General features: G+C 39.8%; 1 protein-coding gene across 2 annotated transcripts; it reads right to left on the reverse strand.

Annotated features, from left to right (window-relative positions):
• Positions 1 to 11370: 11370 nt before the first annotated feature.
• On the reverse strand, positions 11371 to 22377 carry LOC115994957 (protein CELLULOSE SYNTHASE INTERACTIVE 1). 2 transcript variants are annotated; one of them, XM_031119313.1, is made up of 8 exons: positions 22182 to 22377; positions 21586 to 21754; positions 20881 to 20954; positions 17020 to 20077; positions 14269 to 16813; positions 13171 to 13625; positions 12094 to 12210; positions 11371 to 11968 (listed from the first exon to the last, which is right to left on the reverse strand). In XM_031119313.1, the coding sequence occupies exons 2-8, from the start codon at positions 21586 to 21588 to the stop codon at positions 11828 to 11830; spliced, it is 6393 nt and encodes a 2130-aa protein (XP_030975173.1). In that variant the 5' UTR covers positions 21589 to 21754; positions 22182 to 22377; the 3' UTR covers positions 11371 to 11827. The 2 variants fall into 2 exon arrangements, with proteins under 2 accessions (XP_030975173.1, XP_030975174.1); XM_031119314.1 differs by having other exon boundaries at positions 21868 to 22377.
• Positions 22378 to 22644: the final 267 nt, after the last annotated feature.

Below are 22644 nucleotides of genomic sequence, written 5' to 3' on the forward strand. Positions count from 1 at the left end.
GGAAGCCCACAAAGCCAAGGTCTATAAAAGCGCATTCATCCACCACATCTCGGAAGAGTTGCATCTGTCTGTGCGACCTTGGTCTACCACCACTTTTTTCAGATTGGCGAGTAATTTCGTTGAAATCTCCGGCACACAACCATGGTGAAGTTCTCCTGTTTTTTAATTGCCGTAGCTTGGCCCAAGATTCAGGTTGTTTTTGTGTAGCCGGTTCTCCGTAAAAACCCGTAAATCTCCATTCATTAACCTGGTTTTTGTTGATTGTGCTATCAATATGATTTGGAGAAAAAGTCTCAATATCCAGGGGAAAATCTTCCTTCCAGAATAAGGCCAGCCCCCCTGCCTTATCTCTCCTTGGTGATTCAAACATGTTTTTAAACTGAATTTTATTCTGAACTCTCTCTAGCCTTGCTCTATCGGTCCATGTTTCGGCTATGAACACAACCGAGGGATCTTTTGCCCGCACCATATCCGCAAGCTGATCTTCTGTACGTAGGTTCCCAAGCCCACGACAGTTCCAAACGAGTAGACTCATTGCTTCTGGCAGGGCTGGGAACCAGCCTCCGCCAATATCACGATGCTTTCATTATCAATTTGAGAAACCAGATATTTCTTGCTTGGTAACTCAGACTGATGTGCTTGGTGAGGAGCTGCACGTTTCTGCCCCACTGGTTCAGTCTTAATGTGAGTTTCATGTGTTTCCAATCTTGGGATGCGTTTCCAAGTAGCCACGGGAGGGGTGATTTTAGGTGCTCTGTTTTCGGGTGATGGAGCAGAGGTGTTTATGGATATAGTGGAGGATGGTGGGGTCGGATTATGTGTGTTAGTGTTAATTTTTGAGGTGTGGATGATTGGTGGGGCCGTGTTGGGTGTAAGAAGGGATGATGGAGTGTCATATGGTGCTCTGTTTTCGGGTAGAGGAGCAGAGGTGTTTATGGAGGTATTGGGTGATGATGGGGTCGGGTTGTTTGTAATAGAATTGTTGTTGGAGGTGGAAGTGATTGTTGGAGCCATGTTGGGTGTAGGAAGAGATGATGGAGTGTCCTTTGATGCTCTGTTTTTGGAGAAAGAAGCAGACGCGGTTTGGCGGGTAAGGTGGGGTAGGGACGTTTGGTTTGGCAACTGCTGAGATGTAGGAAGTTGGTTATGAATTGTGGAGGGAGAGGAGTTGCACGTGATTATGGGATGGGTGTTAGTATGGGTTACGTCCATTATGGGAGAGGTGTGATTAATTTTGGGAGTTTTTGGAGTATTGCATGGTGGTGGGGTCGGGTTGACATTGATAAGGTTGGGAGTATTTATGGGTAGTGGGATCGGGTTGGGAGTATGTAGGGATGGTGTGATCGGGTTGAGATTATGTTGGGTTTTGGCTGGGACATTTGATTTTTGAATGGATTGTGGCGTAACAGGGGGGTTGTGAAGGGATATTTTTGTTTGAGGAGGGAAATAAGTTTGGGGAGTATTTTCAGTATCCATAGGTTGCTCATGCACGTTATTCCCAGGTAAGTCAAACCTCCGCAATTCTCGGTCAATTTCCTCTATTTGTTTCTCTAATGTCTCCAAATTAGCTTGTGGTTGCGCCAAATCCGGACCTGATTGATTATGGCCAGCTCGACCATTCTGTGTAAGGAAAGAATTTTCTGAAGTTTCATTTATTACTTCCACCGTTTCAGTATTTTCTTGATTAGGCTGAGACGCTCCCTGTGTACGTTTCAAAAATTCATCTGTTGCCGACAGCCGCCGTGAAAAGCCACCAGGTTCTCCTCTTACTGGTATGTCCTTGTTTTTGACATAGAAGCCCGGCACTGTGATCACTGCCTTGCGCGAGCTTACAAAGGGAGGAGCCCGTATCCAAGGACCATACTGCTTATCTGTTTCTTCAAGTGTACCCTCACTGTCTAACCACAACTCACAATCACGGTCATTATGCGTTAGGCACCCACACCAATAACACAGATTGGGCAGCCGCTCACATTTGAAAGAAACCCATAATTCTTTATCATCCTCGAGGCAGATAACCCTTCCCCGACTTAAAGGTTGAGATATATCAATAAGGATCTGCACTCTCATGAAACCACCCCCATCTTCAATGGGCACTTTTGGGTGGCATATGACTTTCCCTATGGTGTCACAAAGTCCTGCCGCCACTGTCGGGTTCATATATCCCAAAGGAATACCATGTACCTGCACCCAAAAATGCGTGAGATTAAATGATAGTTCTTCCACAATTGAGTCCTTACCATATCGTTGTAGGACCACAAGATGCTTGTCAAAACTCCACGGCTCGTTGGCCATAATCGTATCCACCTCTTCCTCATTGTCAAAAGTGAATAAGATAACATGGTTGCCAAGATTTTTAACCCTGAAGCCGTTTTTGGATCACCATAACGGCTTGAAGGTTGCTGTAATTGCATCAGTGTTTAAGGCTCGTTTCGTCAAAAATTTTGCAACAATAGTATATTCAGCAGAAGCCAAATTTGAATGTAACCGGAACTTAGGTCCTTCTCTGTGCGAAAGAGAGAGCCCATTCCACTGTACAGCGAGATCCTCCATGGTGCAAGGGATGAATAGTGTTTCCCTATCCCCGAAGAAGAAAACCCACAACAAAAACCTTAGTGTAACGTTGTTACCCTAAGGGACAAAACAGCACCTTCAAAGAGGGACGGCGGTTCTACAACCTAGGAGAGGTTAGAGCAGCCAACCTTCACTAGCGACAGAGAAACAAAGTGAATATTATCGCTTTGGATTTCAAAAATTTCATTCGTTTTTTTTAAAAGGAGAAATGAAATAGGATTTTTTTTTTTTAACAAATAAAAAAGCTTTCAACAAAAAATTAATTGAACCTATATTTATTGTCCATTTAGGAATAGCTTATTTAGCTAAAAGCCTAAAACTGAAAAAAAATTTGTTAAAAATACTGTAAATAAAGTTAAAAGGTAACTAAAATAGTATAGTAAGACCTATAAATAGTACCAAAAAGTGTAATGGGATTCATAAATAGTAGTAAAAATAAACTGAATAATAGCTGTAAGGTCACGTTTTTCTAGCCAAGCCCAAGATGCATGGGACCTTAGACCAATGAGCCTGATACAATGAATTTGTAGAGAGTGGGCCAAAGAGTTAGGCTTTAGTGTATGGACAACGGTCATCACGGTGTTCTTCAAGGACCGAGTTTTCCAGGGGGGATTTACTCCTCGGCATGGTCCGGGGAGCTTTTTCTGGTGCCTCTGGTGAGATAAGGGGTATCCGCCCCGCCTTTCTGTTTCTCTTTACTCCCTTTTTATAGTAATTTCCCTCCTCCTAAATGGGGTTCCTAGAGTAAGTACTTGTCCCATCAGCCCTTCCCTCTATTTGTTGGAAGTGGTTGTAAGGACAAAGAAGTATGATCATGTCAGGCACAAGGCACTGAATGCAATAATGGCAGCCTTTCCCTTAGACGCTTCCGTTTTCTCCGTTGTCCTTTTCTGTTTTAGTGCTTTTCCTGCCCAGTGGAACGATGTGGAGTGTCACTACCAATGGCAGGTTGCCTCTTTTATCCTCGACTATATCCATGCTGAGGAGGATTCTCCCCATGGCCGAGGAGGGGTTTTTCCTTGGGCTGGGCCTCTAACCCAATGTAGACATCGACATGGACCTATTAGTCTTTTGCCCCCCACAATAGTCCCTCAAAATCTTATTGTCTGGCTCCTCGGACGGAGAGGAGGGTTTTGGTGACATCAGGCCTCTGTCACGGCTTGCCAATTCTTGCCCTCAATTAATGCCAAAGTCTCTTCGTTTGTTTGAGGTGCATTCCTAGCTGTGAGACATTCTTTTAGTCTATCCAAGCCGCGTTCCTGTCGTTTCAGTACACGAGGCGCGCTTTAATTAGGGCCCTTTCACGAGATTGATCTCGTTTGTAATTCCTTCTTGGAGATTTAGGGCGAATTGATTGCCTCCAGATTTGTCCCCTATATAAGACGCGCGGTGGGAGATCGTCCCCTTTTATTTGCAAACCCTTGAGTTTTTCAGGTTTCTAACTCCCCAAATGTTCCCAAAGTCCCTACTATGAGAGTGACTGGGATTTAGGGAGTGAAATGGTCATGGTTAGGGTGAGGGTGAAGGAACAAAACCCTCTTTAGAAGCCTTGGATATCTCTGAGATTCAGAATGGCCCGGTCAAGGCAAGGGAGGCAAAGGTTGAAGATATTTCTCCCCCTCGACTGGACAAGAAAGAAGTCTCTCTTCCTTTAACCAAAATCCGAAGCAAATGTAGGTCACATCAGATTTTTGGTGCGACAGCACTGGGATTTTCATCCGGCGCCATGTGCCACGAATGTAAGGGTTTGGGCCTCCCATTTCCGGTACCATCCATACTTGCTCGGTTGCTGCTAGAGCGATACTTGCTCGATTGCTGCTAAAGCAAGTATGGAGATTTTGGCGTCTCTGCTTCTTCTCCTCTTCCACCGCCGATACCATCCAGACTTGCTTGATTGCTGCTAGAGCAAGGTCGTGGATCAAGTGTCTCCGCTTCTTCTTCTCTTCTACCGTTGGTGCCATCCGTACTTGCGCTATTGCTATTGGAGCTAGGTTTAGGATTCACCCTTCCCATGTTACCCCCCCCCCCCATTTTTTTTATAGTTAGCCTCTGATATAGGCTTGTTTAAACTCTTTTATGTACATTGTACTATTTCCTTATCTAATAAAAGATGATTTTATCTCATTTTGCGTATCCTTTCTTTTCTACAATAATTATTTTGTGAATAAATGTGCTGGTGTTTTTTCTTCCTAACGGTACTTAGAACCGATGCCATTGCCAATAAAGAGTTATCACTTTGAATTTATCAAAACTGATGGGCACAACAATGCTGACTTTGAGTAGGTTAACTATATAAGATTAACCGGGATAACAGCCGCATGCTCCATACTGCGAACGAGGTGGATGCCCGAGGACGTGTAACCTAAAATAAACTGTCCGAGGGGGTCGCTGGGTTCTAGGGTTCTTTTCCACGTCTCCGACGATATTCACAGCTTTAACTCGCTCTAGGCGTCTGGTCCGAGGACCGGGGCATGACTATACCTAGTCTAAACACTTAGAAATGTACCATTGTGTGTTAGTTTCCATAAAGCCGGAGGTCCAAGGACCACGCAGGACCTCCATTCCGTCCAGGACTTAAGCCTTTCTTAATGTAGTTAGCTTCCCGTAGGTTTTAGTCCAAGGACCACGCAAGATCTTGGTTCTATCTAGCACTTAGGCTTTTGGAGCGACTAGTTTCCCCATAGTTTTGAGTCCGAGGACCATGCAAGACCTTGGTTCTGTCTAACACTTAAGCTTTTAGAGTGACTAATTTCCTCATAGGTTTGAGTCCGAGGACCATGCAAGACCTTGGTTCTGTCTAGCACTTATGCTCTTGGAGTGACTAGTTTCCCCATAAGTTTGAGTCCGAGGACCATGCAAGACCTTGGTTCTGTCTAGCACTTAAGCTTTTGGAGTGACTAGTTTCCCCATAGGTTTGAGTCCGAGGACCATGCAAAACCTTGGTTCTATCTAGCACTTAGGCTCTTGGAGTGGCTAGTTTCCCCATAGGTTTGATTCCGAGGACCATGCAAGACCTTGGTTTTGTCTAGCACTTAGGCTTTTGGAGTGACTAGTTTCCCCATAGATTTGAGTTCGAGGACCATGCAAGACATTGGTTCTGTCTAGCACTTATGCTCTTGGAGTGACTAGTTTCCCCATAAGTTTGAGTCCGAGGACCATGCAAGACTCTGATTCTGTCTAGCACTTAGACTTTTGGTTAGGCCATCAACTTCTTTCTCCGGAGGGGATTCAGCGAACTGGACTACTAGGCCCGCGAGAATTAGCCCATTGTCAAGTGCCCGGGGCACATTTGACATCAGAAGCCCCTAGGACCACGTTTCGCTTAGCAACCCTTCCCACGTAATCAACGCTTCGAAGTGTGGGCCTGAGTGGAAGCTGAGTTACGACAACGATGGTGTATTTTAGGAAATAATGGGGAGGCTTTCATGTAGCTTGTACCACCGCCACAACGGTCTTCCTGATGGACTCTTACTGGCAGGAGCTTGATCCCACCGTGATCAGCCATTGCACTTGCTAACGCACAAGCTCTTCCCACAGACGGCGCCAATTGTAGGGTCACGTTTTTCTGACCAAGCCCAAGATACATGGGACCTTGACCAGTGAGCCCGGTACAATGAATTTGTAGAGAATGAGCCAAAGAGCTAAGTTTTAGTGTATGGACAACGGTCATCACGGTGTTCTTCAAGGACCGAGTTTTCCAGGGGGGATTTGCTCCTTGGCACAGTCTAGGGAGCTTTTTCTAGTGCCTCTGGTGAGATAAGGGGTCTCCGCCCCGTCTTTCTGTTTCTCTTTTACTCCCTTTTTATAGTAATTTCCTTCCTCCTGAATGGGGTCCCTAGGGTAGGTACTTGTCCTATCAGCCATTCCCTCCATTTGTTGGGAGTGGTTGTAAGGACAGAGAAGTATGGCCATGTCAGGCACAAGGCACTGAATGCAATAATGGCAGCCTTTCCCTTAGACGCTTCCGTTTTCTCCGTTGTCCTTTTCTACTTTAGTGCTTTTCCTGCCCTGTGGAACGATGTGGAGTGTCATTACCAGTGGCAGGTTGCCTCTTTTATCCTCGGCTATATCCATGTTGAGGAGGATTCTCCCCATGGCCGAGGAGGGGTTTTTCCTTGGGCTGGGCCCCTGGCCCAGTGTAGACATCGACATGGGCCTATTAGTCTTTTGCCCCCCACAATAGCAAATATAAGCTAAATAGTAAAAAAAAACTAGCTTTTTAAGCCAATGCCAAATGCAATGCAATTTCTTGTGCTTTGTTGATTGCTTATTTGCTAAAGATATTATAGTGAAAAATAGGGAGAAATTTTATGCAGCCCATCAAAATAAGTTCAAAAGAGCTCTCCAAAATAAATAAATAAATAAAAAGTTCAAAAGGCCAAAATAATTGGTTTTTTATGCTTGCCAATCATAAGAAGCAAGAGCTTATTTTTATATGTGTTTGTTTGAAAACATTTTATCTATCTTTTTGCTAAAAATACAGTAAATAAAGGTAAAAATTAAATAAAATAAGTAACTCACGTAGGACCTGCAAATAATATGAAAAATAAGCAATAATATAGCTTATAATCAATATCCAAACACACACTACAATTCGTCTAGTATTTAGTCAAAAAATCCGATTCTAACACTATCCAACTTTTTTTTCTACACAAACAATGGAATCAAAAGTGATAGGATGAGCTCCTCCTCCTAGAGTCCTAATGTGCTATGTCATATGATGCCAAAAATCGTCAGTGAGCCGCACAGTCCTCACATGCTTTAGATAAAACCTGCAAAACTGAAACAAAGAAGACTTTGCAAAGAGTACCAGTATGGTACCGGCCAAATACCCTCCGAAAGTTAAATTATAGAGAATTTCTACAACTCTAAAGTGCCAGAGTTGGGAGAATTACGCGTACTTTGATTTGTGAGGGTTTTGGGGTTTTATTGTAGCGTGGAGTTGACATTTGTTTCTTGGCAAAGAAGATTTTTCCTTGTAGGGAAGATCCTCGTTAATACACGCATTTTGCAGGATCCTTTCCTTGTAGATTCCTTTGCTTAGGGTTAGTCGTGTGATGCAAGGTATTTCCTTGCACAGATATTCATGGAGACCAAGACAAACCACGCTGGACCCGTCGATTTCTTGCTTCGTCTGAAACTTCCTGTCAGCTTCATTGAGACAACCATCGGGTATCATGGGACCATCATCTTTTTGTGGTGTCGTTGCTTTTGGTCCCGACCGCTTATGGGAAGCCGACGAGCTCAGAGGAGCCGTCGGCTTCCTTATGTGTCATACTTTGAATCTATTCAACGTGAACACCCTTATCATCATAGAAGATAGACAACATCACCCAACAAGGATGAACTAAAAGGTTGGACAATTGATATCAGATTTTCTTATCAAGTAATTATTAAAGGCTCTCGGAGCGTAGTGATGACGTCAATGTGTTCTAGGAGTACCTAATAATTATCCATCTTTATCATTTAAGCATAGTTCTTGAAACATGATAGCTAAATTTACAAGGTAACAACCATAAGCTCTAACTCTAAACCACCTTGAAGTATGCATCCTAAAATCTCGTGAATGCACAATAAGTACATGCTCAAACCTTAACCATGTAATGATAAAAAAGACAAAGGAAATCAAGCAAGTCAATATAAGCTACCAACTCTAAAACCAAGCAATAAAGGGGGGGAAAACTCATAAATTACTTCTTTACCACAAAAACAAATATGATAAAATTCTGTTTAGTTGGAGTGAAAACTAGAGGGAGAGAAAATGGTGAGAATGTGTATTTGGTTAAACAGAGTGATTTTGGGGGAGAGAATTGTTTTCTCCCCATGCTTACTTTTCATGAAGAGAGTGTTTTGGTGTTTTTCACCCTAAATTACCTGTACGTCCCTCTCCCTCTTTCATGATGGTTCCCCACCCCCCCCCCCCTTTTTTTCTTTTTCAAGGTTAAACATTTAGATTTGTTTTTTAACTCTTTTTTTCAAAATTATTAATATTTTTTTTATGTAATATGGACATAAGGGTAAATTTATACAAACATGATTTTCTATCCTCTTTTGTTTTATTGTTTTTTTTTTTTCCTTAACTAAACAAAAGAGATTTTTACTCCTCAACTTTTCCATGTCTCAACCAAACACACATGAGGGAAAACTAAAATATTTTATATCTACATCACAACCATATTCTATCCACTCACTTTTCCATCCTCCAATCAAACGGACCCTAAGTGTTGATTTAAGTATCGAAGAAGATAAGGCTGATACCATACCCGTAGATTATCTAATCTTCCATTTCTGCAAGCTGTCTTGGACATGAGTTGGACACGAGAGCATCACTACTCAATAAAATTTTTTAAATCCTTTTATGATATATAATTATTTAAAAAAATTAAAGATTTAACTTATAAAAATAGGAGCTTGGCCCTCCCAAATGTGAGTTAGTCCACTGGTTCTCTTTAAAAATAAAGAGAAAATTATATTTAAAACAGTATAATTTAGGAGTTATAACAAATTAATGAAAAAGACTTAAAGTAATGGCATACTAAATACTAATTGTGTGTCAAACGCATTGTAACTCAATTATTTAACACATTCTTCTAGTATTTTCAAATAATATGTTATCCATATTCGAATCTATCTCCTTCAATTATCGATTTTCTTTTCTTTTTTCTTTTTTCGGTGGGGGGACTAAATAAGAGAGCTAATATCGTTTGGCTTTTACAAATATTGTATACATTTTGATTAATTTTTATTGAAAATTTATTTACGAAAGTGTTTTTTATTTTTATTTTTATATAAGATATAAATTCTACTATAATTTAATCTAAATATTTATGTGTGTAAAACTCCTTCTTGAAGACTTAAACTCCGGCCTTTACTTCTATACCCCACAAGCATTTACACTTATGAAGTGACCATCACACAAATTAACAAAACAAGATTTGTATTTTTTTTAAAGAGTCCGGTTAATGTGTGCCATAAGTAATCCATTTTTAGAATTATTTTCTCGAGAATTGAAAAAGTTGTCAATATTTTTTCAATTCCTGAGAAAATTTTTTCAAAAAATGAAAATTATTGTGTACCTTTAGGGCATACATTATTAAAATTTTGTTTAAATGAGACTTAAAAAAATATTTTTTTAAAAAAAGAAATTAAATAAAAAAAACCTAATCCGAAGAGAAAGAAGCAGGTGAAATTGGGTGGACGTATGTAATAGAAGCAGTAGTTTGATGATTTGATTTGACGCATGGAAAAGGAATTATTGCCTGCAAAAGTAGAAGGACCCATGTGAGCAAAGCTTGAGACAGTGACTGCTTGTCGCGAGACGAGACAGCCACTGGTCCGTGTCTTAAGCGTAGGAGAGATTAGCCTCTTATTTTCTGCCAAGCTAGTGGGGCGGAAAGCAACCTATCACCGCCCTCTATACCCTTTATCCCAACTCCATCCACAAACCCCTGAAAAAAACAAAAATTAATAATAATGGTTTAATCCATTCTGGTGGTAAATGCTCATTTAGGGCTCCACAAATGATTGCTACTTTTTACTTTTTATTGAATCCCATAAATGATTGCACTTCTCGATCACATCTTTATTCTTTTGTATTAAGTAGTTTGTGTGACGCATCTTCTTTCATGACAAGAAAGGTTGAATAGTTAATTTTTTTTTTTTTAACCTTATCCGTTCTTTTTTGTAGGATTTTATTTTGATGACCTTATTTATACAGAAAGAATGATTTTTTTTTTCCCAATTTCAAAATTTTTTTTTTTTTAAATTTTATTAACTGAAATCATTTGTTTGATTTTACTATGTATTTATGTTCCTTTTTTAAAGAGTAGTACCATTATTGACAAAAATGGAAAAATGTTGGTATGAAAAATGTTAAAACCACATAATTTTACATAATTTTAATCACAATTTGTCCAGTGATGAGTTGAGGTCAAAATTGTTCAGAATTATGTAGTTCTAGTATTGCTCAAAATCAAAAGTTATAGTTATGCACATGGAATACATTAAAGGCCTCATTGTATTTTATTTTTTCTGATGCTGGACAAAATCCACAGGAAATCAAAAGATAGCCCTCACATTAATCGAAGTGTAATAGCAGAAGTGATAAATTTTGAACATACAATTCAAAAAAAATCACCCACATCAATTCATGTGAATAATTCAATCTATTTTTTAATAGTTGTTTACTCATATATATATATATATATATATATATATGAGAGAGAGAGAACATTGATAAAGAAAAAATATTTTAATAAAATATAGTCTAAGAAAAATAATTATGATGTAGATGTTTTATTAGATAAAATAGAAAATAGAAGATTTTTATGTTAAAATAACTATGAATTTTTGCATGAACTTATGCAAATGCTTAAAGTTAGCATTGCTCACTAGGAATCGTTACCCAATTCTCACAATAGGTTGAACTTTAGTTCCAAATCTTCCCTTCCCACCCAATTATTGTAAGGGGAAAGAAAAACACATCGATGAAGCACACTACCCTGGAATCCTCAATTAAAGTGATAGATAGAAAGGTGTAAAACATTTTAAATCTAGCATTCATACGCTGTTTGACTCCCTCGCAATAGGATAATAGTGATTATAACTTTGGGCTTCGAATTGTTAGTCTAAAAATTTAAGTCTACTATGGATCCCCAACAACTAAGGAAGATTAATAAAAATATTTATCAACCATGAATCAAGAATACACACATACAACATTTTCGTGGTTGGAAAAGTTCTTTCCCTTAATCTGCAATCACTCATATCTTTCCAGGAAAAGATAGGCTTTCGACATCAATGAAGTAAAAAGATGTTTACAAGACATTTCAAAATATGATATGTTTACAAGACATACAACATTACAACATGTCTCCGCTATTTATTTTACAATCAAATGATAAAATTAAGGAATACAATCAATAAGATGTACAGATCCAAAACCAGAACCAACCTCTTATTACCCTCTGAGTTGACAACAACAACAACAAAAAAAAAAAAAAAACCTCAATACAGAAAGTATGAGGAAAGCTTAATCCTTCTGCCTGTAATGTCCATCCCAGGAAATGTAAGATAAGGTTTACAAAAGAATACATTGACAAATGACTATTCTTTAAGACTGTTGATGAAAATCAAAATCTCAGGGAAACTATATACACGACATGATAAATAACCCAAAAAAAAAAACCCTCTGAACATATTTTTCCTAAAAATTCAACTTGCAGCAGATTACTAATTACTTCAGTAATGGGTCTTACTTGTTAGACCATTGGAATTCTATTTCTAAATTCCGTGCTGGCCCACTTTTGCTTTCTGGCAACAGAGTGTATTCACCAGCAACTGCTCCCAGCATCACGACCCGATCGATCTGGATCGTTACTTTTCCAAATGAACTCTGTCATTGGATAAGAAAAGACTGGATTAAGATACAATTAAAGGAAAATTGGAAGTAATATGAGTGAATAAAGTTTGCATATATATATATATATATTCTGGTATTCACTTTTCATCTTATTTTACCTTCCCCATTTTGCTCTTGTTCTTGCAAGAAATATGCAGCTTCTGGCCTTTTGGAGGGCTCTCAAAGGACCATGAAAAGCTCTCATCCCACTCTGGATTTGGGCCAGTTGAAACCACCTGATAAATTCACAGTTATGAGAATTTGCAAGCAGTAATTTGATAAGAGCAGCCAAATATACCAGAAGTTGAGACAACAAAAAAATTAACCTGTGACCAAATTGTAAAGTTGACAATTAAAATGGATCTCATTAAATACATCTTTGCTCAGTGCAATGTTGTGAGCAATGCCACACAGAACTGTTCTATGCAGCCTAAAGATTAAGGATCAGTGCAAAGTAGAATGAAGAACAATCACACAAAGGAAACATAGAGCAATTATCTTGTTTGTCCTGTCCATGCAAAACTTCAACTACCTTCTATACCCACATTTGGAATCTCAAAATTTGAAACCCCAAAGACCAGAGATAAATTTTTTTATACATTATATTATATAAAGCACAGTAGCAAAACCAATGAAGATAATTAGCCTTCCTTTGATAGAACGGGTCAAAAGTGCACTTTTCTGAAATTTTTGTACGTAGTACCTGTTTGCATACCGCGTTTGCTGCGTTTCTGCGTTTTCTGCTTCTTCCTTTTTTTTTTCTTTTTTTTTTTTTTTCACGCGTTTTGCCCCTCACAAGTGGCTACTGTTCATGTACGGTACATAAACAGTAACCGCAATACTTGACCAGTTTTCCATGAACAGTGCATCCGTGCACTGTTCATGGACCCACAAATTTCATTTTTTATCAATTTTTTCATTAAAAACGGGTCCCACGATACTATTCACACATTTAAAAATTATTTTGCTACAGTGTTTTCAGTTTTCAGTTTCAACAAAATAAGTTCTATCCAAACACACCCATAATTTAGCCAAGAAATTAAGTGACTTATGCAATCAAGCCTGGAGTCTCACATTCAATTTCTTGTAATTTTGTATTTGTACCATTAAGTGACTTATGTAATCAAGAGAAGGCACCCAAGGAAAAAGTTGTTGACCAAAATATCATTGTATGAAAGTATATAAAAGTATGTTACCTTGGTTTGCCTAGGTGGAGTGTTGCCAAGTGTAAGCTTACAAAAAACACTTGGATTTCCCACTGATTGCTTCATATTGTTGCCACGTTTGATTATCACCACTAATGTCCCTGGCAAACACTGCAACAGAAATTCTGCCTTCTCCTGAAACCGAGGTGGGCCAGACTGGATAAGGTATTGCAGTAAGGGGATTGCATCTGCAGCAGCTATTGATTGAGCTCTAGAAACTTCAGCTGGGCATGCTGACCAAGCTTGCCTAAGAAGAAAAAGTGCATCCAGGGCAGCTTCTTGAGTTGCCTCTGAGCCTGTCTTGAGGGATGTAACCAGATGGGGAATGCTAAGTGTTGCAGGCTCAGTGGCTCTCAAACGAGGGAAGTTGCTGAAGAGAGAATTTAGAGCTTTCAGATACTCCTCATTCACAGTTCCAGTGGCCCATAAATCTTTTTCAATAGCAGCTGCAAGGTCAAAGTAATCATTTCAGACCAAACACCCAAAAAGTAGAAAAAGAAAAGGGAAAGAAAGATAGAATATTTGCCTCCATGACAAAGACACCCAAGTCACAGCTGACACCAATAACTTAATAATTCAATCTTAAAAAGAAATAGCACATTTTATCTGAAGTTAGTCATTGGTCCATATCAGCCTACTTTCACTGTATGCCTTATTTGTGAGTCATCAGTCCTTTCAAGATTTTTCAGCCAACTTTAAAAAATTGTATATAGAAAAAACTAATATTCATTTTGCTCAGATTTTTTTTTTTTTTTTTTTTTTTTTTGTGTTGGGGTGGGGGGGGGGGGGGAGATTGTGTTAACACTAATAGCCTACCATTCACATTTCTTTCTTCAAATGCTAGTCAGCTTGAAAGTGATCATTAGAAGTTATTTTATTTTATTTTTGCATATTCTACTCAGAAAATGCTCTTGTTCAAGTGCAACTCAACTTGACATCTACCATTAGAAAAGTAACATACTATTATTTTGCATTTTCTGCAAGAACATAATAAACTGTAATCACTTCTGTCATAATTTTTGGACATAAATGCTCTTCATAACAATTAAATACTCAGCAAATTCTGCAATGAGAATAAAGAGAACTCACCAGTTATAGCTCTGACTGTTTCACTGGAAGCATACTCTTGAATAGTATTATTTGAGAAGAGAAGTTTAACAAACATTGCAGCCTGAACAGATGTATCTGGATCGCTTGAACCAATAAGATCCAGTACAACCTGTACACCACCAGCCTCAGCAACTGCTCTTCTGTTTGACCGACTGTACATCACAAGGTTTTGCAATGCACATATAGCTACAACTTTCATTTCTTCTGTAGGTTGTTCTTCAAGCACATTTACAAGGGCACGGCAAGCTGAAACAGCATCAGTACTTCGAGCAAGACTCTCATTCTGGAATAGATCACCAAGGGCCAAAGTTGCCAGTAACCTTGCTTGCTGAGCTTGGGTTTGTGGATCCAAGAGGTACTGGGACAATGGTAAGATGGCAGATTTAGTAGCTTTTGTTTCTCTGATCTTCACATTGTTCAACAATACTTCCAACAGTCTAGCAGCAATTTCTTCACACTGATGGCATCTTAGAAGTTCCAAAAGAGCCTCTATGGCACCACTTTCAGCCATTGCTTCAGCTGTGGTTGCATCATCACTTTCCAACACCAGAAGGGCATTCAATGCACCAATTACTGTGCCCTCTGACCCAGAACGAAGCAACCTTACCAACACAGCAACAGGCACTTCCAAATAAAATTCAGAACTAAATTGCAGAATACTTGATAAAACAGAAGCAGCAGATTCCCACAAAGCATGAGGAAGTGAAGGATCAGCTTGCAATATCACTTTAGAAATTTCAGCGACACCACCCTCTTTTGCAATCTCATTTGGCCATGTAAGTGCCAGACTTACAAGAGCCTTTACAGCTCTCTGCTGCAATATGTGTATACCAGAACCAAGAACTCGTATGAGGGGACCAATTACTTGCTGTGTCACTGAATCCTTCTGAAGATGTTCCTCCAAGAGTAGATGGGATAGAAGCTCAGCTGCCAACTGTTGCACTGCTGAAGCCGGAGAATCAAGTAAAGGGATAAGTGGTTCAATTGCTCGGTGAGAGGTCAGCCTATAGTCAGCACGACATTGTGGATGCTCTAAAATATTGACAAGAACCTGTAGTGCACTGTGCTGCCCATCAGGCCCAAATTCTGGCCTTGTCAGCAACAGGAAAAGGGGCTCAACCACTTTTGCAGCAGATGGTCCTTTTGCAATGCTAGCATTATTAGTCAATATTCGGAGCAGCTCAGCAAAGGCAGCAGACAGAAAATCTGGTGCTTCATGAAGGATATCAAGTATGCTCTCAATTACTCCAGCTTTTACCATTTCCATCTTACAAGCAGGCCTGTCTTTCCCTAACTTCACAAGAGCTCTAGAAATAGCCTCATGAAGCATGTAATTCTTACCAAAGAGAAGGCCAACAAGAGGAATAACTGCACCATGTGCAGCAACTAGTTCTGCCAGTTGCTCATCATCAACAAGTTTATCCAATGCACGGACAACTGAATTCTGAGCAGGACTGAACTCAGTTACAAGGAGAGAAACCAGAGGCTCAACACAGCGTGCTGCAGCCATGGTAGACCTGATTCTTGTATTTCCAAAAAGAACACCACACAATTCAGCAGCATCCCCTTTTAGTTCCATTGAGCAATTGGACGAAAGGATCCTGCAAAGGACATCCACTGCATTCATTTCAACATCTGCAACAGCAAGGGCTCTTGATGGGTTTTCACTCAATAATCTAACCAATGCGGCAATAGCAGCATGCTGCTCCCTCTCGAAACCAGTATTGAGAATCTCCACCAAGGGTTGAACAGCTTGTCGGGCAGTTTCTGCATTCCTAATATGGTCAGCAGAAAATAGGCTCTCCAAAGCTTTCGCAGCACTGTACCTTGCACCTCTTCCACCTAAACGTAAAACCGCTACAAGTTGACTAACAGCACCAAATGCAGCTTCATGTCTCCGTATTTCAGCACTGCTGAATAGGATCCCTAACAGATCAGTAGCAGCCTCCTCAGTTGCATCTTGTGGCCCAAGCGAAAGATACTTGGTCAGAGCTTCCAAAGCTCCTGATTCTACCATGACAATCTTATTTGGGGCACAGTCTTTTGCCAGCTGAGTCAGGATCCCAAGTGCTAGAAATGGTGCTCCAGGACGATCTGGAATTGGTTTAAGCAAATCAACAAGGGCAGGTATTGCTTTCCGGGAAGTAGCACCAACTCTTATGTCATCAACTCTGAACAATCTCTCAAGAGCAACTTGTTCCGGATATCGCACCAAATCAAACTCCTCTGACATTTCCAGAAGATCAGATATGTCAGCATCTGCACAGCCAAGTAAGGAAATAAGCCCACCTGCTGCCCCAGAATTTGCAACAGACAGGAGAGTCCCTCTGCTACCATTACACACTAAACTGGCCATTGCTTGAGCAGCAAAATATCTGTTTGCCGACTCTTCTGACTTCAACAAATTTGCAAGTACTGGTATACATTTCATGGTTGCATGTGCTCGTATGATATCTCGATCTAGAAATAAAATTGCTAGAAGTAGAGCACAAACCCAGATGCTGCTATCTTCCTTAAAATCATTCTGCATAGATTATCATGGAGCAAACCAAGGCCAAATAAGAGGTTAAAAAAATGACCATTAGATCTCACTATAGCAAGCATGAGTAAACAGATGGATAGAGAATAATGTCATACTACTAACGACCTTATATGCAATTTTCAGATTTCACCAATTAGATGCGTCATTTTTTCTCCTTTTTCTTATAGAAGAACAAGAAAGTTAATTACCTGAGTATACTGAAAGAAACAATCTGAGATTCTATCAGTGATGACATCAATTGCTCCAGCCTCCATAATCACACTTTTACTCTTTCCATCATGGCAGGCAAGAACAGAAAGTAGCCATATAGCTAAGTTCTCACCAGATATGATTGCTGTTCCTGTACCGGATTCACCATTCCTGCCTTCTTCTTTAGTACACCTATAAATGCTAATGGATTCCTTGTCATCGTCACCCTGATTTCCCAAAGAAGTCTCTCCAGAACGAAGCATTGCAACAAGAGACTGAATAAGATGGGAACAGAGGTGTGATTCATTAAGATCCTCCACCACTCTTTGGTGATTAACTGTTGCAGCACAGATAAGAAGTGCAGCTCCTCCAATTTGGACCTTTGGGTTTGTAGAACTGATCACCCTTCTAGCAGTTGATGATATACATCGAGAGGCACAGGCAACTGCTTCTCCTAAAACAATGGACTGATCTCGGCAAAGCCGCGACAATATTTCAATAGCTTTATCCTGCAACAATGGTGTTGCATCAGCAATAGATAAAACTATTGGGGTAATGCTTTTTGGGAATTCAGCTAAAACTGCCCATGCAGGTTTTATATGCCCGCTAGCTCCCTCTGACCTGGACAGTATAGCAAGTGCATCTAGTGCCTCTGATGTGACAACTGATTCTCCTATAGCAGATTCCAGAAAGGAAACTATTGCAAGAACCGTTCCAGCACGATTCACACAGTCAGTTAAGGCATGATCAATTCGGCGAGAATGGAGCAGACGAGCAATTGCTGCAGCTGCATGTGCCTTTCCAGAAACTGTTCCTTCATGCAAAACCCTAGTAGCAGGCAAAATAATTTCTTCAGGAACAGCATTCTCTGATATCTCAATATCCAAAATTAGATTTGCCAGAGCACATGTTGCTTGCTCAGCAACTTCCAAAACTGTAGAGTTAGCAAGCACAACTAAGGGAGACAGTGCATCTCTAGCAACAGCTGCAACATCCCGGTTCTCTTTGATTGAAAGAAATATTGCAGCAAGACAATGTGAGGACTCTACCAGGATGTTTTCAGATTCAACATTAAGCAGTTTCATGGCCGACCAAAGAGTTTTAACAGCTATGCTACTTTCACGCAGGTCTTTCCTAGTTTCAAAAATTCCAGCTAGAGCCGATGCAGACTTAGCCTGAGTCTCTTCCTTAGTTGAGCCCAAGATTTTTATCATTGTCTCAATTGCATCATTAGCAGCACTACCTTCGCGCAATATATCATTGAGGGGGACCACAGAAAGCATGCTTCTTAAGGCATCCAAAACATAAAATTTAGATTCAGGTAGATCACTAGTTAATAATGCAGTGAGCTGGCTGATAGTTGCAGTATCAGATTTGTGGATTAAATGATTCAAAGTCTTTGCAGCAATTTCCTTCCCATTGGGGCTTCCATTCTTCAGTAGCCATAACAATGCCGGAACAGCATCAGCACTTTCAACACAAGCACGTATATCTTCACTATGATTGCATAGGTTTCTAAGGATTGCTGCTGAATCTTCCTTGGCTTTTGCTGACCCAGTCTCTAGAATTTGGACAAGTGGAGGTATGCCACCAGCAGCAGTGATAGCCCATTTACTTTCATCATTTTCGTTAGATAGAAGGCAAAGTAATGCAACTGCACATTCTTGCTGTTGTTCTGATGATAGCCCAAGAAGAGATATCAACAGCTGGACTCCCTCACGGCCTTTAAGTGCACGCCACAGACTGCCTTCATTGTTGCAAAGTGTGAGAAGGGCTTTCATAAGCTCATCCTGCACTTCATTGGTTGCCATTGTGATCAAACCAACAAGCAACCGTTTTGCATCAGAATTTGCTAGTTTAATTGAGAGTATGGCATTCCCATACAAACTGGCTAGGGCTTCTATCGTACGCTCCTGCACAAGAAAAGGTAAGTTGGGTTTGAACTGCTTAAGCAGAGTCTGTTCAATAACCAGAGGATCTGATGCTCTCGTAGATTCTGCTTTACTATCATATATCATCAGAGCCGAAGCTAAAGCCCCTAATGTGTCCGCAGTTTGGGCAGGTGAAGTGCATGATTCAAGGCTTTGACCAAGGCTTGAGATGACATATGACAAACCACCAGAGATGTTTGCTAAAGCACACATAGCATGCTCCTGCAACGCTTGGGCATACTCCCCCTGCATGAATTCTTTGGAAGGAGCAATGGTAGCATTTATAAGAGCAGGAATACCATTGGAATTAGCTACCTCCCGCCTTGCTTCTTTGCATTGGGCTGAAAGAGCTTTAATAGCACCTGCAGCTTCTGCTCTAACAGGAGCTTCATTACCAGGTCCTAATAGCTTGAGGAGATGTTTTGTAGCCTCTGCGGCCAACACTTTAGTACAAACAGATGCATCCTCCATCATCATACATGCAAGAAGAAAGCACACATTTGCTTGGGTGCTTGACTTTCCTGTTGTCAGCAACTTCACAAGTATATCCACTCCTCCAGCTTGAACTGTTGCAGTCCAGAATCCTTCAGTGCTGCTAGAAAGGTTCTTTAATGCTCCAGTCAATAAGCTATCAACTACATTTCCAGTCTTGAGCCCATTTGATAGCTGCTCCCAGAGCACTGGAACAACTCCTTCTGTTGAAAAAATTTTCGATCCAACATGATCCCTAGCACCACCTTGAGAAACAGCATAAATAGTCTTTGCAGATGCAACTTGACCCTCTGCTGAGCTGGACTTGAGTAGGCCAAGCAATGGCGGAATGCATCCTCCAAGCAAGACTTTTACCCGTAGCTCATTCTCCTTACATAGAGAGCCTAAAACAGTTGCAGCCTGTATCTTCACTCCGAGTGAACCTGATCGGAGAAGAGAAACAAGTACTGGAACAGCCTGAGAGTGAGATCCAACGGCACTGAAAGCATTTTCACGTGTATCGATAAGTTCCAGCAACTGTCTCAAGGAATACTCTTTCTCCTGTATAGATGAGGAACTTTGACGCAGCTGCTCAATGCATTGGGCAACACTTGCTAACGTCCCATCTGGATCCTCCATGCTACTACTACGGTCTCTGCAAGTGATTAAGAATGCAAGATACTTCAGCTAGAATCATCATTTGACTGAATGGTAAAAGTTACCACTCTTAGAAATGATCTAAAAATTGGGAATGTATTAAAAAGCTCAATAATCTACAGCGTTTCTAAGGGATTTTTTTTTTTTTTTTTTTTGGGGGGGGGGGGGGAGGGAGGGGAAGAAAAGGTAAATGATTGCACAATTAAGGAATGTCATGAGTTGTCAGAACTATGAGGTTGATCAAGGGGCCAAAAAACAAAAAGCTAAATCTATAAGCTTAATCATCGAGGGAGAAACAGCCCGGATCATAAGCAAATGCCAAATGCCCTAAATTGAGCAGTAAGGCAACGATCTGGAGCTGAATGTAATTTGGAAGAGAAATAATTTGTTTACAGCTTCCAGAAGAACAAATTAAGTTGTTTTACATATATAATAATAACAATAACAATGGAGTCACTTACTAAAGTGAAATCAAGCAATGAAATAACAGAGAAGTTCACATTGTCTAAGAAAAAATAAAGTATCTCCTAGTCCAGAAATAATTGACACATACTACTCAACTCAATAATTTTTATGCTAGTCTGCTTCTTTGAAGTGATTAAGCACTTAAATCAAGGTTAATGCCATTGAAATGGCTCTCCAATAGTATTAACTTGATAAAGTTGGAACCAGAAATCATAAGCTTGCACTAGTACTACTAGCAGCTCAGCTATAAAGTGGCTAAATGCCTAAATGTTATAGACTGCAGAATAAAAAATTTTAATAAAAAAACACAATTTTTGCAGAAAAATCCGAACTAACCTCAAACCGATTTTTACAACAGAATGTGGGGTTGGAGGCTCTGAATCTTGAACTTTTGCATCCCCATTTCTTTCCTGCAATCATGACAATTAAAGCAAAGAACAATAAGTATGACATATCTATACACCATTCAATTGATGGTAACAGCAGAAAACCACTCAAAATTTAAATGAAAACGATACAAAATTGTAATGGAAATTTTAAGAATCCATTGGAAAATAGAGTTTCAACCGAAATAGATCAAACCACAGCATACTCCCAAAATAGAATAAGTTCCAAGTTCATAATAGAAACAAATGCGGGTTTTTTGTCATGCCAATAAAAGATTTCATTAAGTAAACAAATCCCATTAATGGTAACACAGAGAAAACAAAATCCTCCATTCTAAAAAACCATCTGCCAATTCTGTCCCCTAATCTTTCAAATCTTTCATATAATTACCAAAAATGCATTTCAGATACCCGAAACGCCAACCACGCAGGTTATATAGGCCAACTACACCGATCAAAACTTTAATCAAGAAATAATAAATAATGCAGCTAATGAGATCCACCACGTCTCTCACTTTTAAGTCAACAAAGGGTCACATTCAAACATTCAATTCATGTGTACTAATTCCTCACTCAATTTCACACAATTGGCACTGCTTGATTCATAAACAATCGAATGAAGCACACGAAAAAGAGAGGAGATTCGAACAAGTACCATGTCATTAGCAGCGAGGCCGCTGCCATTGCTGGCAGCGTACCTCCAAGCCAGTGTCGTCGCCAGCTTCTTCTTCTACGGTTCAATCCAAAGGAAAAGCAAATCAAATCAAAACTCAGAACCCTCCAGATCTATGAAGACCCAGTCAATGCATCAAAAAATCAGCTTCCTGATCACACACCAAAAAAAAAACAAAAAAAAACAAAAAACAAATGTGAAATTCTAACACTTAACACTATCAAATCAAATACCAGATCATATTATAGAAAAAGCTAATAGTACCAAAATGTGAAAAACACTGTAAAATTGGGTGGTGAAGCTGAATTGTGCTGAGTAGAATATAGATCCAATCAGTGTAGATCGAGTGTGGTGAAGAGAATCGAAGAGTGAAGACTTTTAGTGATTTTTGAGTCAATGAAGAATCAAAAAATGAGAACGAAAAAAATGGGAGAGAGAGAGAGAGTGACTGAGTGAGTTTATTTTTGGTTATTGGAAATTTTTTTGGAGAGCCTAACAGATTGGACCTCGGATTTCGAGGAATTTACGATCTTCACCACCAATGCATACAAAAAATCTAGAGAGAGAGAGGGGCAGACCTTGTTGAGAGTTGAGAGTTCAGAGAGTGAGAAATGTGGAAGCTGTTTGATGATGCATCTGCGGGTTTCGTAGAAGAGAAGAGACGAGATTTTGATAAATTTGAGCTTTTTTTTTTTTTAATTATCTTTTCTCTCTTTTGGTTTGGTTATGTAAACGAGCTTTTACGTAGATACTGAGTTTGAGAGAGAGAGAGAGAGACAGGTGATTACAGACACACTCACACACAGGCCAGGTCAGGACCACCGACAAATTTGAAGAGCTGAGAGTTGCGCCGCTAAGCTTGGTGGGTTTGGCTTAGCTTTGCCTTTGGCTTTACTCTCTCGCCGTAAATCTAACTCTCTTTCTAATCATTTTTTTTTTTTTTAAATATGAGGTTCTGTAAGTCGTAAAAGTAGCAACGGTAAAGTTGAGTTCGCCAACCTCCATTTTCTTCATTATATATATATATATATATTTTTTTTT

The sequence above is a fragment of the Quercus lobata genome, chromosome 6 (assembly GCF_001633185.2).
Source record: "Quercus lobata isolate SW786 chromosome 6, ValleyOak3.0 Primary Assembly, whole genome shotgun sequence".
NCBI classification, from domain to species: domain Eukaryota; kingdom Viridiplantae; phylum Streptophyta; class Magnoliopsida; order Fagales; family Fagaceae; genus Quercus; species Quercus lobata.

Coding starts and splice junctions, on each gene's coding strand:
- LOC115994957 (XM_031119313.1), bottom strand. Junction 20,078..20,880: donor GTTGTAAAAATCGGTTTGAG/GTTAGTTCGGAT, acceptor AATCACTTGCAG/AGACCGTAGTAGTAGCATGG. Junction 13,626..14,268: donor AACAGTCAGAGCTATAACTG/GTGAGTTCTCTT, acceptor TTGACCTTGCAG/CTGCTATTGAAAAAGATTTA.